This window comes from Drosophila sechellia, chromosome 2R (assembly GCF_004382195.2).
Source record: "Drosophila sechellia strain sech25 chromosome 2R, ASM438219v1, whole genome shotgun sequence".
NCBI lineage: Eukaryota > Metazoa > Arthropoda > Insecta > Diptera > Drosophilidae > Drosophila > Drosophila sechellia.
The window spans coordinates 16,856,113-16,873,041 of record NC_045950.1 but is presented as its reverse complement, the minus strand read 5'-3'; the positions used below and the strand labels follow the sequence as shown (position 1 = coordinate 16,873,041).

At 45.3% G+C, this 16,929-nt stretch overlaps 2 protein-coding genes across 3 annotated transcripts; both read left to right on the top strand.

Annotated features, from left to right (window-relative positions):
* Positions 1-1,863: 1,863 nt before the first annotated feature.
* Positions 1,864-16,190, top strand: LOC6615255. Its single transcript, XM_002039625.2, has 4 exons — positions 1,864-1,952; positions 11,982-12,232; positions 12,571-14,346; positions 14,717-16,190. Exons 2-4 carry the CDS (start codon positions 11,984-11,986, stop codon positions 15,269-15,271), a joined length of 2,580 nt encoding a protein of 859 aa, XP_002039661.1. The 5' UTR covers positions 1,864-1,952; positions 11,982-11,983; the 3' UTR covers positions 15,272-16,190.
* LOC6615256 (phosphatidylinositol 4-phosphate 5-kinase type-1 alpha) lies at positions 1,865-10,184 on the top strand. 2 transcript variants are annotated; one of them, XM_032714463.1, is made up of 2 exons: positions 1,865-1,952; positions 7,222-10,184. In XM_032714463.1, exon 2 carries the CDS (start codon positions 7,245-7,247, stop codon positions 9,621-9,623), a length of 2,379 nt encoding a protein of 792 aa, XP_032570354.1. In that variant the 5' UTR covers positions 1,865-1,952; positions 7,222-7,244; the 3' UTR covers positions 9,624-10,184. The 2 variants fall into 2 exon arrangements, with proteins under 2 accessions (XP_032570354.1, XP_002039662.1); XM_002039626.2 differs by lacking the exon at positions 1,865-1,952 and adding an exon at positions 5,267-5,884.
* Positions 16,191-16,929: the final 739 nt, after the last annotated feature.

The window sequence follows — 16,929 nt, the reverse complement described above, 5'->3', positions numbered from 1 at the left end:
CACGGGGTCTTTGAACTGACAAATTACATTGACAACGAATGGGGCAAAATTCCATTCGTGTGCACTCTGAACTCCAACTCCGCTAGCTCCCCAGAACTGTCTCATTTTGTGAGGCTCCACACTGAAAAGTTTGGGGGTCAATGCCATGGCATTTCGTATAAACAAAAAGTTGGGCATAGCCGTCAGCAAGCAAGTAAAATAAACAAATGTCAATAAATGACAATTGATTGTGCTTTTCAAAGTTTTCGGCCCAAACCATTATTAGTCAAATCAGATTGTTTAGTTTACATTGTGTTAATGATTTAAAACTCTGCGTTTGGACACGATTTGTTTGTATACCCATTTGAAAATGGCATTTATTGTCGATTTTATTTTGTGCTGCGCGTTGTAAAAATTTGTTTTAACATACAGATGTTAAACGAGATACAGTATTGAATGGTTTTATTCTATGAATTTCGATCCTTCATAAGCGAAACATTGTTTTCATTTGTTCGTTTCAGTGCACTTCGTTCATTAGTTGTTTGTGGATTTAATTTGCTTACTTGGCTCAGTGCTTGTTTCAGTTAGTTTCGCAATTTGGAAACTATCTCAAATTGGCAATAGTGAAAAAAGAGAAAACACATCGTGGGCTCCCCTTAATTATTTTCACCGACGAACGGGTGGGCGATCGAACTCTTATGGCTTTAATAGTGTTTGCACCAATTATTCAATTGCCTAATTGCTGTCGATTGCTCATAATTTCAGTGTAACACTGTGTATTTGTTTTATGACCCCGAGCGTTCATGAATGGGCGTTCATTTACTGGGCATTGAAAAGTTTCGGGTAATCTTATCATCCAGAAGTGTTCAAACTTGCGCAAGTCACCAAACAAATTTCGAAACGGAAATACCAAAGGGATGAAATAGTCTAAACGAAAAGATAACTGCCTTAAAATTGCGCCCGAAATTCGCACAAAATCGCAGCAACAATAACAAGCGAACCTAATCAAAAATCCAAAATCTCAGGCAGCTGCGCATGCGTAGCAGATGAAAGAGATAGCGAGAGATCGCACCTTTGAAAATGCTACCGGAACAGCTGGCGCAAAAGAGCGAGAGGGAAGGCAGGAGCGAGTGATAAGAAATAGCAACAAAAGCGCATAAACCACCACCAACTACTACAACAACGAACGCGACAAAGCGAACAATGCTCTTCATTATGCCCGTTATTATTAAACAAATAGTGAGAGCGGAAGAGAGAGAGAGAGGTGACAGTGCTCCGTGTTGATAACACACCCCGAGTAGAGAGTAGCTAAAAGTTAGCTAGATGCACAAATAAAAGAGCTAGATGTGCAGATATTTTCTCAATTTGATTTATGATCACTTATAAAAACTTGATACTGATAAAAGCAGCTAAAAATACTTTAATTCTGAGTGTCTCAAGACATATAAATCAAAGTATGCATTTAATTGAAACATTGTCTTGGATACCCTTAGCTAGAAAGTAGTCAAGCTGCCAGCTCTGTCTAACTTACTCACCCAGGTAATTTGACCCGGTTCTCTGGCTTACTGCTCTCGCACCCCGGGAATCAGAAGTCTGAGTCGACTGTAGCCAGCCGCTCATTCGATTCCCAGCAGTCGAAGCACGCAGACGCAACCGCTGCGATCGTCGCGAGATATTTGTGTTCGATCATTGTTTACGTATCGTTCGGGCTAACACGTTCGTTGAGTGTCGTGTCGCCTTGTGTTTACCGTTGTGCAGTGTTAAACTATTTACGCTTTGTCTTGTGGGTGCAGCACCCCCACCGCCCAGCCACCCACTTCACATACGCACTGTCAAGTTTTGTGGTGCCCAAAAGTAATCAAATGACACGTGCTTGAAATACACATTTTACTATCCATCAGTGGCGGCCTAAACAAAAACAAAAGCATAAGCCAAACTTGGGATTACCTCGGCATTGTTTATACAGGAAAGCGGTAAGTTTTGGCCACAATAAACCGTAAAGCACATTCGGAATGTGGAAGCAGAGGAGATAACTGTTTATGGTCCCCTTTGACCCCAATAAGCTTATCAATAAACACAAATATTCAATACGATTCCGCATACGCCCCTCGTAATTACACATGCCTTAATTCACATAATCACAAACTACAGACATATATATTTATGTACCTCCGCCCATTTATTGAAGTAAATTCCAATGGTTTTTATTTTTGCTCATTCGAGGACCTCGCTAAGCCGCGTTTTATGACTCAGGAGCCTCCCAGAGTCAGAGTCGTCAGAACGCAAACTGATTTCGTTCGCTTTTCTCCGAATGTTCTTTATAACGTAGATCCCCCAAATGAGTCATCCGTGCGCTTGGGGATACCGAGTGGATACATAACTGCCTGAGATACGTACGTATCGTATAATTGGGGGAGGCAGTGGGCTGAGGTGACTGATCAGGTTGATGGTGAATGAATGAGCTGGGGGTGCTGGTGACTAAGCCTCCAGCTTTGGATAACGTTAATTGGGTTGGGTAAAGAAATATGTGCACACAGATGTGATAGTGTGCTGGGCTAGGAAAGAGTCACCTCTAAGGCAGTTCGATTAAATAACATTCAAGTTGGAGATAAAAAATCATGATAATGTATACAGTGTTATACTCCATAAATATTTTTAACTGCCATAAAATAATATCATGAATTCATAATCCGACATACTATTTAAGATCTTTTTTGCATTCAATATACATCCAGCTTGATAAAAATACTTTTGTAAAAGAAAACATTTAAGTTTCTTTGAGTGTTTTTGTTGGTCATATACATGTTAATTATGCATTCGAAGAGGTTGGCTTTCGCCACCCCGAATACTTGTTATCTCGACTCAGCTGGAAACCTCAGAATATATCAGTGGCACGATTTCAATCTCACCGCATTGTGGCGTTTCGCAGATTTCCCTAATTTCAGTTTGCCCGCTCCTAATTGCAATAATCAAGGGAGCACCGCATAGTTTCACTGATCTAGTTCCAGTTTAAGAGCGTTTCTGCGGTCTCGATGGCTCCATTAGAGTGCTAAACACCGGCCATTACGGCGGTCATCGGGAGAGGTGTTATTACCTGGACGTCTGGACGTGGAAACCAGTCGGCACTGGAAGTCACTCACCTGTGGCGGCCACGAGATCGATATCATTGACAATTGGTGTCGACGGCAGCAGCAGTGGATACGTAGATGTATATAATGCCAATCCGATATGTTGCTACCGTTAGATGGGAAATGCCAGAGCAATGATGATTGTCGTCCAATTGAGTGGGATTAACGTTTAATTTGGCTTAGTTTATTGATTTTCCATCGAACAGGTCGGTTAAATGTCAAGGAATGTCGCGAAATGGAGCATTTCGATTGCATTTGCTAATCCATTTGCAACTCTTTGTTTTTTGCCACTCATGTGTCAGTTTGACATTTTGCAACAATGGTCGATTCTATTGAACGGATTATGGCTGCCGCGACTTGAATAATTGCACGGTTTTAATGCGTTCATTCAGTTTTTTACATAATTAAATGATTGTTTAAAACTGATTTATTATTTAATTGTTTGCCACTCGAACGACAACAATTAATTATGCAATGGCGCAAAGATGCGATATAAAAAAATAATAATTTCATTATAATCAATGCAACAGCTGCCAGTGGGCGCACATGATGCGCGGAAGGGGCGTGGGAAGCAATTAAAATTTATTACGCTTATTTTGCATTTATTCCATTTTAATTTGTCGTTTAAATGTCAAAACTATTAAAATAATTATGCTGGATGCCGGATTAATCAATGCTCTGGCCTTTGTCCAATCGATTTTGATCTGGTTGGGCCGTAACTTTTGGTTAATTAATCGGGGTTACGAGCGGGGAAATTCACCCCATCCACCCCATCCAACTTTCCCCCATTTCACCTTGTGTTCAATTTGTTCGGCTGAACCCATTGAGCCAAGTTCAGTTCAGTAACCACCCCGCATATTAACTTAATTATCATGATTAACATTTTCTGTGTAATTTCTGTATTTTCGCTGGCCATTCTCAGTTGAATTTTGCGTTGCAATTCCCATTATTCGTACCTTTTAAACTGACCAGAACTTAAATTTATTATTCAACACGCTTTCCTCGCTTTTTGTCTGTTTTTTTCTTTATTTATTTATTATGAAATGCTTTTGATAACGAACCATTATCATATCTTCATGCGATATGGCAAGAGTTCAGTTGCTTTTTTTCTGTTCTCTCAGATTGAAGTGCATAAATTATTTTGCCTCTATTTTTAAATTAATTGGCAGATTGAAGCAGATTTTAAAATTCTAAACTTGTTTGCTGACAACTCTATTAGGCATTTGCATATGAATTTCGACTGCCTTTTGTGCCTAATTGGCCGGCAAGAGCACAACGAACTCCGAAAATGTTCCTATTTTCTTAGCCACGAATTTAATGTACATCAATTTCTACACTATGCAACACACCCAATTAAGTGCAATTTGTGACTTTGTAATGGGGCTAACTCATCGCATCTCAGCTCAGCTATTTCTCCTCGTGGAAACCGGATTGTTAGCTAAACATTTTTTAAATTACTTTGCAATGAGCACCGTTTATTAGAATTACTCATGACTGGCCCATAGATATAAATATCGATTGAGGGGCTGTTTTTCAATCAATTTAAACGGCGTGTGGTGGCAGGGGCGGTGGTAATGAGACAGACGAACAACAGAAAAATTAAGTGGTCAAGGGCAGAGGGTCCTGAAATATCTTCTTGGCCGGCTTCGCTGGCTAATCCAATTAGAATTGCGGCGTCGGCAGGGAAGTCGCCTTTGTAGGTGTTCCCTAATTAGATTGATGTTGTTCAGCCGCAAAGAAATTATTATTTTAGTCTAGATATCCACGCATTTCTCTTCCAAATATAGTATGAATCGCACGGCTTGCTTTTCGATCTAAAATCCTAAATCAAGCTACTTAAAATGCAACGAAGCTTAGTTAAATAGCATTAAAAACGGCTTCTATTGTATATTTTTATTAAATATTTAGGAACTACTAATCCGAACAATTTTACTTATTTTAACACAAGTAGTTTGCATTGTAACTGATTTTATAGCAGAATTTAAAAATTTTTATTACAAGTGTACGTGGCACTTTACAACACTGCGTTTTGTTGCTGATCAGCAAAGAGAGTCTCTGGTGGGAAACTTGGAAACTAGCAGAAAGTAAAAAAAAAAACAGTTTAATGAAATAATACCGGAAAATATACCGCGCAGCACTAAATTCACTAACGCCAGCACAGGCGATAAACGATAACACGCGTAAAAATCTTCTGCGCGAACGACTCATCAACAGTTTTCTCTTGCCGAGAAATATTTGATTTTCGCTTGGCTTTTAAGTTCGCGGAGTGGATACATTGCAGCGGAAGGCTTTTAAAAACTTAACTTTTGGCGGACGACGATCGCCGATTGCAGTGGGAGTGGGAAAATGCAAAATGCGGCACTTTGTTGAGGAATATGCACGATTGCCGCACGACGACGTCATCCTCAGTCACAAACACACACGCACACACCACACACAATAAACCAGGTGTGCACGGAGAATTCAAATTCGTTGAGATATTGTTGTAAATTATGAAAGCAATTTATCAAGCGGAAAGTGGAAATCGAAAGAGCTGGATAAAAGGGGAAGCAAAAGGAGGAAGTACGCGAGAAACAACAACTGCGACGGCGGCGGAGCGACAGAGAGAGCGCTGCAGATAAACGCGCCTTGAGCCGATCAACGAATACACAAAGCGAGCGAAAGAGAGGGAGACAGAGAGGAATAGAGAACAGCCGAGGGCAAATAATTATCTCTTTTCGCTGGATATCTTTTGGTTTTTTTGACCTCTAGCAAACTATTCCCTCGAGCATTTCTGTGTAAGTACGCTAATTAAATTACAAATAAAAACAGCAAAACGCTATAATTGCAAGCTCATAATTCACAACAAATGGTCCCAAGGCAAAAGCAGCCACAGCAACAACAACAACCACAAAAACGAGGGTCAAGTGGCAAGTTATTAACTCTAGAGGAACTTCTTCCATTTAAATAAGACCCATCGTTATTGCTAATAAAGCAACCAGCCTCGCACATTTCAGTTAGTTTAGTTTCATTCACTGAATTTGGCAAAACTTTCCGTTGTTAACGTACAATTATTGTTGTTTTTATTCTATTTGGCGTGTCATGCGTGCGATAAATATTAAAAAAAAAAGGAAAAACAGACACGAGGAAAGATATATAGGAGATGCCGCCGACATATCCGCCGAGCGACAATCTAAAAGTTTACGAAAATAAACACACACGAGCCAGCTGAATGGCCTCCCACCGCCCACTTATGATGCGCCCCCTGCCACGCCCATCGTGGCCATGTTTTGGTTTCATTTTCCATTTTTCAAAATACAACAAGCCACACACAAAATAATGACTTTCCTATAATAATTTTGTGGATTTCGGCCTTAATTGTTTGTGTTTTTCAACAAACGTTTCCCATTTGTTCGTGCAGAGAGAGAAAATATTTTGTTTTTTTGGATAGAGAAGTGTTGGGAAAAGAAATAGATTAGCAATGGATAATATTATTAAATTAAATTTATAAATTACACATAAGAAATTCACTGTGTTTATTGTATTCAAAATTGAGAGAACAGAGTTTTTCGCAGTGCAGTTGAACGTTTATTTATGCATTTGAACGTGTCTGCCGGTTATTTGGAATTCCCATATGCAAACAATCGAAATTTCGGTTCGGCTGTCTACTTACCAGTTTTCAGGTGCATTTTCCAATTTCGAGCGATTGCATACGGTTTCTCGCAATTGTGATTTTATCTTTATTGCCAAGAACTTACAGTTTTAGAGTCCGCAGCTTTTAAGTGACCATGGGCTAATTACTTTTGCCTTCTGGCATGTGGATGTTGTTGTTGTTTTAGCTGTAGCCGCTCTTCATTTGGGTAAACAAATGATAAGCAACAGGTGCTCCAAAGTCTCGAGTTGCCGCACTGAGAGTTGTACTAAAGTGTTACTGTGAGATATGTGTGTGCGAACGTGACAATTGTTGCCCCTGGCTTAATCGATTACTCATCCACTCAAGCCCACTTACTCATCCACTCACACAATCAGACTCACATAAACACACCCACACACATACGCCCATTAATCGAGCTGCAATTGAATGTCTTTTGTACTGTTTGAGCGGCACTGCAATAAGTGGTTTTCTCCTCCGCAGAGAGCGGAAATCCCCAGAGGGAAATGGACACCCGCGTGGAACTGGAACTGGAGCCTGTTGGCAAACAGGATAGGCCAAAGGATCAGCCAGAGGATGAGAATGAACCGCTGGAAAGCCAGCTGGAGCTGGAGCAGGAGCAGAAGAGCCTGCTCACGCCGGTCAAGATTCCCCCGGCTCAGGTCGCAAGTTCCGATCAGGAGGCCTCGCCCAGCACCCCACCACCCATGAGCCTGCAGCCGGGAACATCTCGGCAGCTTTTCAGGGACGCCGCCATGGCGCACGGAGGCCAGGAGACCACATCGCTGCTGCAGCAGGAGCTGAACAGCATAGCTGCCACCCAAACGCCTGCCTCGAAACTCAGAAGCGCCAGCTCCACGCTGGATGCCAGTGTCTCCCGGAATCCCTCCACCACGGGCGGGAAGCACGAGAAGAAGCTGGGCCACCGGCGAGTGGCGGAGGGCGGTGAGGTGACCTACAAGAAGATCCAGTCCAAGCAAATCATGGGCTCCATTCAGCTGGGCATCCAGCATACGGTGGGCAGCCTGGCCAGTAAGCCAAAGCGGGATCTGCTAATGAATGACTTCTGGGAAATGGAAACGATTTCGTTTCCGCCAGATGGTTCCTCCATAACACCTGCCCATCACTACAACGACTTCCGCTTCAAGGTCTACGCACCCATAGCCTTTCGCTACTTCCGAGATCTGTTCGGAATCGCACCAGATGACTTCCTCATGTCCATGTGTGCGTCTCCCCTGAGGGAGCTTTCCAATCCGGGTGCCTCTGGTTCCATATTTTACCTGACGACCGACGACGAGTTCATTATCAAGACGGTGCAGAAGAAGGAATGCGAGTTCCTGCAAAAACTTTTGCCCGGTTACTACATGAACCTATCGCAGAATCCTCGAACGCTGCTGCCCAAGTTCTTCGGACTGTATTGCTTCCACTACAACTCGAAAAACGTGCGGTTAGTAGCCATGAACAACCTGCTGCCCTCAGACATTAAGATGCACTGCAAGTACGACCTGAAGGGATCTTCCTTCCGACGAAAGGCCTCCAAGGCAGAGCGACAAAAGGCGAGTCCCACGTTCAAGGACCTCGACTTTGCTGAGCACCATCCGAATGGCATATTCCTGGAGACGGACAAGTACAATGCATTGATGAGCACCATTAAGCGGGACTGTATGGTGCTGGAGAGTTTTCAGATTATGGACTACTCGCTGTTGGTGGGAATCCACAACCTGGACCTGGCCGCCAAGGAGAAACGCGAAGAGCGAATCCTAAATGCGCGCGCCAAGCTGCAGCGCAAGGAAAGCGCAGCTCAGGGACCACCCTCCTTGAATCCGGACGACGATGCTCCGGAAGCGGATCAGAATCAGCTCCATGCGGTGGCCTCATACGCCTCCATACCGGGAACTTCGGCTGGAGCTGCCCTGAATCGAACACGCAGTATGAATCGTCAGCGTTTGGTGGCTCATTCCACTGCACTGGAGTCCATTACGGCTGATATGGATGTGCCGCTCGAGGAGGACGAGGACGTACCCGCCGGCGGCATCCCGGCTCGGTCTGAAAACGACGAGCGGTTGATCCTGTACATCGGCATCATCGACATTTTGCAGTCGTATCGCCTGGAAAAGAAGCTGGAGCACACATTCAAGAGCATTCTGTACAACGGAGACACGGTGTCCGTGTGCCGACCCTCCTTCTACGCCAAGCGCTTCCAGGACGCCATGGGCAAACAGGTGTTCAAGAAGACGCCCACATTTCCACTGAAACATTCCCCCTCCAAGCGCAAAACCTCGACCACGCAACTGCGCTCGCCGGCATCGCGCTTGCCGCCATTGAGTACACCAACAAATGCAGTTCGTCAGCCGATCATGACGATGTCGGGCATGTCAACGCCGCCGCCGGCCTTTGATGACATTTCGGAGGAGGACATAACCGCCGCGTCCACCAGCTCGCTCCAGCAGCAGAGGAGCAGCAATCAGTCGAACAACAATCGGGGCGAGGCGGAGGTGGCCCTCAGGGAAGGAAGCAACACGAGAGGAGGCAGCGGAGAGCCCAGCAGCACCTATCACACTCAATACTCGTACGACAGCTCCGGGCGAACAGGAAGCGCCTTGACCAGCGACTACAGCGACGACGAGTCCACCGGAACGGATCTGAGCTCGCGGTTGCACAAGCTGCGCACCCACCGCCTAACAAAGACGAGTGTTCAGGTCACGACGGTTGGCTATGTGGAGGGGGTGGACACTCCGCCGAAGGGCGGGCAGGATGTGGTGCACGCAGATGTCAATGGCAAGACCTCCATGACGACCACCACCATGCTCACGACGACAAAGACGGCCCACATCCAGGCGCCCAGCTACACGTCCACGCTCGTGCTCAACGATTTGCCGCGTTGATCTCCTGAGCGGGATTCGGCGGGATATGAAAGGAATCCTGAGCAGCAGCAGGAGCATGTATATATAGCCCAATGTGTATGTGTGTCTGCAAGGTGAAAGCGTCACTTCCACGCCCAAAAAGCGAAATTCTGAAAACGAGCTCGTTTATCTTGATTAAACACAAAACCGAAAAGCGAATAGGTAGTCGATATTGAAATTTATGTGGCGCCCGTGCTAATTAACTGCCAACCAGACACGCCCCCCACTCGCCCCCTACTCTCCCCCACCCATGCACACTGCTGGGGGATTCCCGGTGCCTACTCAAATTTATAATTATTATTTGGCTTCTACTTGGTGGGAATTTGTTAGCGTGTTGCCTTAGCTGAAGTTTGTTTTAATTTTTGAAATTATTGTGCACGACAAGCGAATGGCTCAATCGAAATTGGTAAAAGGGTTGAGAAGAGACGATGTGAAAACTCAGTTTTTGTCTACTATGTGTGTATGTTGCTGTATTATAAAGTGCGTTTACGTATTCTAAGATGCTCATGTAAATAAAGGAACGAGAATAAATACCTATATCGATGCGAGCGCGTATTTTTGCCCGAAAGGACAACGGGGGACCAACGGGCACTGACGTTTATATTGGAGCTCTGCCCGTGGCTGGACATAAATCACTTAATGATTTCAATGTTGCTATTAAGTGCCGTTAATTTTTATCGCCTTGCTGCATTGTTAAGCCTCTTTCAGCCATCGAGCGTGAATTGTGCAATATTTATTGTCCATTCGAAAGGATTTCGCAGGACTCAGCCGCGTACCCGCGATTTAAACGGGTGATGGGGGCTTTGGGAGGATGGCAGAGCTCTCCATTAATTAGCCCGCGTCCTATGGACAGTGGTTTTAAATTGTGCACCCTTTAATTCGGCATCTTGATGGGGTTTTATGCTCACAATTGAGGCAATTTAAAAAGGGGATTGCATCTCTGGATCAAGTATTATTATGATTTTATAAACTTTAAATATGAAAAGTCAGGAACTTCGCTGCTACTCAAATAATTCAAAAGAGGTTTGGCGCAAAAAAAGTGATATTGTGATATTATGAAAGGCATTAGAAACATTAAAAGTTGCACATTAAACTGTGAATATTTGTTGGTTTTTATGGCCATGCCTTTTATGCTAATTGAATATAATTTTAATTAATTGCTTAATGAATTCAATAAATATGTGTGTGCCGAAGTGTGAGTGTGTTAATGTGTGCGAAAGTGCCGGCATAAAAAGTGTTTCGTCATTTATTTATTTCAATTTGTTTACTTGAAACAAGCACTTTGTCAATATTTGCTCTGCAGTGGGGAAGGAGTCACCCATGCCAGTTGACCAAATGCCATTTGAGGGCCAGAATGGCGAGGGGTGCGGGGTGTGAGGTAGGTCAGAGTTCACTGGGCATGCATAACTGAAAAATAAACTTTCCCACTCATGCATAACGCAAACAGTTGCACACCAACAAGTGCACGATGCCCCCCCTTTGCTGAATGGTATATTATGTAATTATGGCGAAAACAACAAAGTATAATAAATATGTAAGCTGCAAAGTGCAAAAACCACGAGAAATTAAACAAAATAAAACACGACTTCGGTTTGCAATGTCACACGAAAATTGTTTAGCAGCATAATTAGTTTATTCCATTTGCATAATAGAGCCCCGAATGCCGCACACCAAATGTTTTGTTCATTTTCCGAAAAATCCCCCCATCCACCCTCGAAAATCATTTGCATTTCCAACAAAATGGGGCAGGTGGTTCCGCCCCCTTTTGTATGCCAATGCCTGTAACTCAACAGATTTGGTCTGTAAAATCTGCATAAATGCCCACAATTTGGGGCATTCACATCAATTATTTAGAAATTATTGCACACTAATGTATACTGGGCCATATGCCAAATGTCATTTTGATGGCCCCCAAACTTGGAGCTCCTTAAATTGCTCCAAAAACCAAATTGTGCTTCTGTACACTGAGAAATGCTGGTTTGTCACAAGGTCGCAGGGTGGAAATTTCATTGATTAAAATAATGATTTGTATCGCCTGGCGGAAATTTAATTTTTTCGTAACGGATATTAAGCCAATGTTCAGGCATGTGTGTGCAATGCCCCTCCCCCTTTCCACCTCCAACCAAACGAGGGGGCGTTGACCCCTGAAAGACCTGGACGAATGGTCAGATTGGGGATCCGTGTGCTGGCAATGAATCCAGTCCATTCCATTCCAACCCAGCCAGCCAGACCGGCAATTGCATTAAATTTAATGAATTTAAGCCTGTTAAACGAATGAGTCCAATTTATTTAAATGATGGACACCACTGATGATTGCCCGTCTCTGTTTCTCCATTACAGGCATGTCCTTTCAGCGCAGCTACAGCAAGGTCTGGTGGGGATCCGAGCAGTCCTCCCTGACCAGCGGCGGTTTCTATTCGAGCTTCAGCGGCGGGAGCAGCACATCCAGCACATCCAACTACCCACAAAGACAGCCCGCATCCCTCGGCCCCCTGGGCAATCTGTCCTGCATCCAGGAGGTGGAAGACGAGCAGAACAGCTCCAAGCTATCCTGGCACAAGCACGATAGCCCCGGCAGTCTGCGCAGTCAGGTGAGCGCATATCGATGGTATCCCATTTGATACCACGAGCCCACTGGGGCATTTCAATTTGGCCAGCATTATGGACCTTTTATTACGAGTATAATAGAGCAATGTAATGTAATGGAGTAGAGCCCATAGATAGTATCAAATGAAAATCTAATTATATTTGCTGCATACAATTTTGTAATAAGATATGCTCCAGTTAGCTGGATATTGAATAGAAGTTTAGGTTCTACCAATCTTGGGAGTGCAAACAAGGTTCCATGCGAGAAACTGGCATTAATTTAAGCCCTTAACCATTCGAATTCAGTGCGCTAATGGTCTTGTTTTTCTTCGGGTGATTGCAGGATTCGGGCTTCTCGGACAATGAGGAATCGCATCAGTTGCAGCATCAGCAGCACTTATCCCCGCCATCGCCACAATCCGATAAGCAGCAAACGCCCGCGGCCACGCCCACATCCGTACATTCGGTGGCCACACCACCAACGGTGGTGCGCCGAGTGGGCAACTCGTCGTTCTACTCGCCGCTGATCAGTGTCACGCGTCGAATTTCCTTCACCAGCGGCCAGATTACGCCCAAGGCGAGGTCGGGGGATGAGGATGCCGAGGATGCGGAGCTGGAAGCGAGTCGGAGTCGTCTGTTCGAGCAGCTGGACAGCATGAAGCTGGACGATGGAGAGGCAGAGGCCGAGGAGGATTCACCACCGCGTCCGGCCATAAGGCGCCGCAGGCGACTGATGCGTAAGCCCATGCCGGAACCGGAAGCGGCTTCGGCCAGCGAGGAGGAGGAAGTGGTCATAGCACCACCACCACCGCCGCCCTACAACAATGAAACTGTTTACTTGGGTGAGGCGCCGCCGCCGTACAACAATGAAACGGTGACTTTTGGAGCCACCGAGCAGGATGAAAGCCTCCAGCAGCAACCTTCCCCCTTGAGAGTCAGAGCCTTGCGGTTCACGGCTAGCACCAGCACACCCAAGAGTGGCTCCAAGATTGCGAAACGGGGCAAGAAGCACCCGGAACCCGTGGCCAGCTGGATGTCGGAGCAGCGCTGGGCCGGCGAACCGGAGGTGATGTGCACCCTGCAGCACAAATCGATTGCGCAGGAGGCATACAAGAACTACACCATCACCACCAGTGCGGTTTGCAAGTTGGTCAGGCAACTGCAGCAGCAGGCTCTGTCGCTCCAAGTCCACTTCGAGCGGAGCGAGCGGGTTCTCAGCGGACTGCAGGCCAGTTCTCTGCCGGAAGCCCTTGTCGGTGCCACCCAGTTGCTGTCCCACCTGGACGACTTCACCGCCACCCTGGAGCGACGAGGTGTGTTCTTCAACGATGCCAAGATCGAAAGGAGACGTTATGAGCAGCACTTGGAGCAAATCCGCACGGTGAGCAAGGACACGAGGTACTCGCTGGAGCGACAGCACTACATCAATCTGGAATCCCTGCTGGACGATGTCCAGCTCCTGAAGCGGCACACTCTGATTACACTGCGTCTGATCTTCGAGCGACTGGTTCGTGTCCTGGTGATCAGTATTGAACAGAGTCAATGTGATCTGCTATTGCGGGCCAATATAAATATGGTAGCCACCTTGATGAACATTGACTATGATGGATTTGCGTCGTTATCCGATGCCTTCGTCCAAAACGAGGCAGTGCGAACCCTGCTCGTCGTGGTGCTGGATCACAAGCAAAGCTCCGTGAGGGCCTTGGCACTCCGTGCTTTGGCCACCCTCTGCTGTGCTCCCCAAGCGATCAATCAACTGGGCAGTTGTGGAGGCATCGAAATTGTGAGGGACATCCTGCAAGTGGAATCCGCCGGCGAGAGAGGAGCCATCGAGCGCAGGGAGGCAGTTTCCCTGCTGGCCCAGATTACCGCCGCTTGGCACGGATCGGAGCACAGGGTTCCCGGTCTGAGGGACTGTGCGGAGAGTTTGGTAGCCGGTCTGGCCGCACTGCTGCAGCCGGAGTGCTGCACCCAAACGCTGCTTCTCTGCGCTGCTGCCCTCAACAACTTGAGCCGTATGGAGGCCACCTCCCACTACTCCATCATGTCCAACGAGGCCATCTTCCGGCTCATCGACACCCTGGAGCACCAGACCTGCGGCACAAGCGTCTTTCTCTACGTAAGTATCTAGATTCTTTAGATTACCAATCCTTAAGGCAGTGTGTTAACTAATGCAGTAAATATTTAAATGTTTAACAATTTTACTGCCAAACATCCTAACTATTTATTTATTTGCTCCAGAAGCGAACCTGACCTTGGGGTTGTTTTCCCCGGATCGATTTCCTTCAAATTTTTTGGCCAATTTTATTGAAAGCTTCTTCGGGCCCCGGCTCGTAAAATTTATTTGTGCATTTGCAAAGCAATTTTTTCGCAATCTTGGCCACGATTTTTCATTCCGCAATATACATACATATACACACAGACCACTTAGAGTTGCTTATTTTTTGCTCATCAACATTTTCGCCCTCTGTTTTATTTCATCCGCACAGGAGCAGATCGTTGGGATGCTGCACAACATGTCGCTGAACAAGAAGTGCCACAGCCACTTGGCCAACGGCGTCATCATAAATTTCATCACGTCCGTGTACCAAACGGAATTCTACCAGACCTACGGCTCACGTGCGGAAAGCGATGCCCAGCGCCGCACCATCAAGACCATTCTGCACACCCTGACCCGGCTGGCCAGCGATTCGCCAACCCTGGGAGCGGAGCTCCTGGAGCAGTGGCATCTGCCGGACCTGCTGCGTCAATCCCTGGCCCTTAAGCCTGCCAATCCGCAGCAGCAGCAGCACCTGGACAGCAGCTACGGCGGCGACATATCCCAGTTGACGCGACAATTGCTCCGTGCCCATGGACAGGAGCAGCAGCTGCTGCAGGCCACTCCGGCGCCAGGCGGTTCCTTCTCCAGTGGCCATCAGACGCCCGAGGCACAAACCCAGACCAATTCCAGTGGCATGTCCAGCTCCGGCAGCAGAACCAAGGCCAAATCGTCGGCGTCGCCGCTGCTCAAATTCAATTTAACACGTCAGGAGAGTTTCGTCTAGTTTTCACCACCTGAGGAGGGATGGGCATGCTCCAAGAACTCAGTGGAGCTGCACAGAGAGAAATCTATGACCAAGTTGTACATTGTCATCTCACTCATGTATACAGTTAATATTATTGTTAATATTAGCTATTATATCTTAACCCGTTGACTTCTTTTCGATTAAGTTGTAAGGCTTTGTGATAGATAGCCTAATGGTTTATCAGACGAATCAAAGGCCAGCAATTTTTCTCTCTGTGTGGACACGTTCTCCGGCCGGACACAAGCCGGAAGCTCAGACGTGCGTCAAGTGTTATTACTTTGTCTAGAATGTTGCGTGACCCGTTTGGACTCGCTCCCCAAGTCGTTTATCCTTGCTGTATCCTTGCTGCTGGATGTAAACGAAGTAATTTTTATATTTCCACTCAGGCAAACAAAACAAACGGAGAGGCGGAGCGAGTTGCCAAATAAATAGGAATACAATTTTTGTTTAGTTGTTTTTTTTTTTGTTCTTCTGCTGCTGCTGTTGCCGAGGCAACTTTTGGCATTCTTGTGTGCTTATAACAAAAATGCTCTTAAAGCACTGTTTCACTCGGCAGCCAGATTTATTTTATGTTTCCGTTGATGCAAATGCAAGCTTGACATTTTGCATTCTTCTTGTAAATATTTTCGCAAAAAATCCTTAACCTAAACCCCCATACGGCTGGCAACTTAAAAACCAAAAACTCGGAAAATTCCTTAGCTGTAGAGAAGTCCTTTGTGCCAAATAAAATGAAAAAGAAATTCGAAATATTTATTTCAGCAATTATATTGCATAACATTGTATTATATACGTATATGTATTTACGCTTTTCACCAATGTTTGGAGTAATTTCTAAGTTTAGTATAAGATTATTACAAATATGTCGCTTAAATAAAATCAAGATGTGTTTAAACAATAATTTCTGTGTGTTTTCTCAGCAGTAGAAGTATTGATCTAGTGGATATAACTAAATCAATGTTTATTCATAAAAAACTATTAAAATAAGCTAACAAAATGAATTTTGTTTACCAAAGGAGTGACCAAAACGTATATACAAGCATGATAGCATGATAACAAGGTATTATCCTCATATTCAGCCACCCTGTTTTGTACTCAAATGTGTTCTGTGTGTTTGTCCGAATAGCTTGGACCTCAGTATTTCTTTTGTGCAGGGCATTAAATGTGTTTTGCATCAGTAGAACGAGGCTTACTCCAGTTGGACACACTCCTCCTGCACAATGTTACTACATGTGCTCCAAGTTCTCCAATGTGCTCCATGGCTAGTCGCACACAGCTTCGGTGGAAATGAAAATATACAAAAGCAAATACAGCACCGATCAGCAGTTTGGCGTGCAAATCCACAGATATCCACACACTCTGAAACTGGCACACTTTATCGAGCATGGAAAATCAGAGCTTAGAGTGTGTTGTTTGAGCAGTGCGATTCCATGTGGTAAGTGGCAAGCCGCTTTAGATTTAAATCTGGGATCCCATGATATTTGGAAACAGGGCAAACTAACCCCTGTTGTTGGGCAACTTGTGAATAAAGTGCAAATGCGTTCGATGAGCGGGTGTACCTATCTATAATAACTGAATTAAGCGAAACTAAATTCCAAATATGGAGAGTGTGTTTCCGATTCACAGGCTTTGCAATCCAT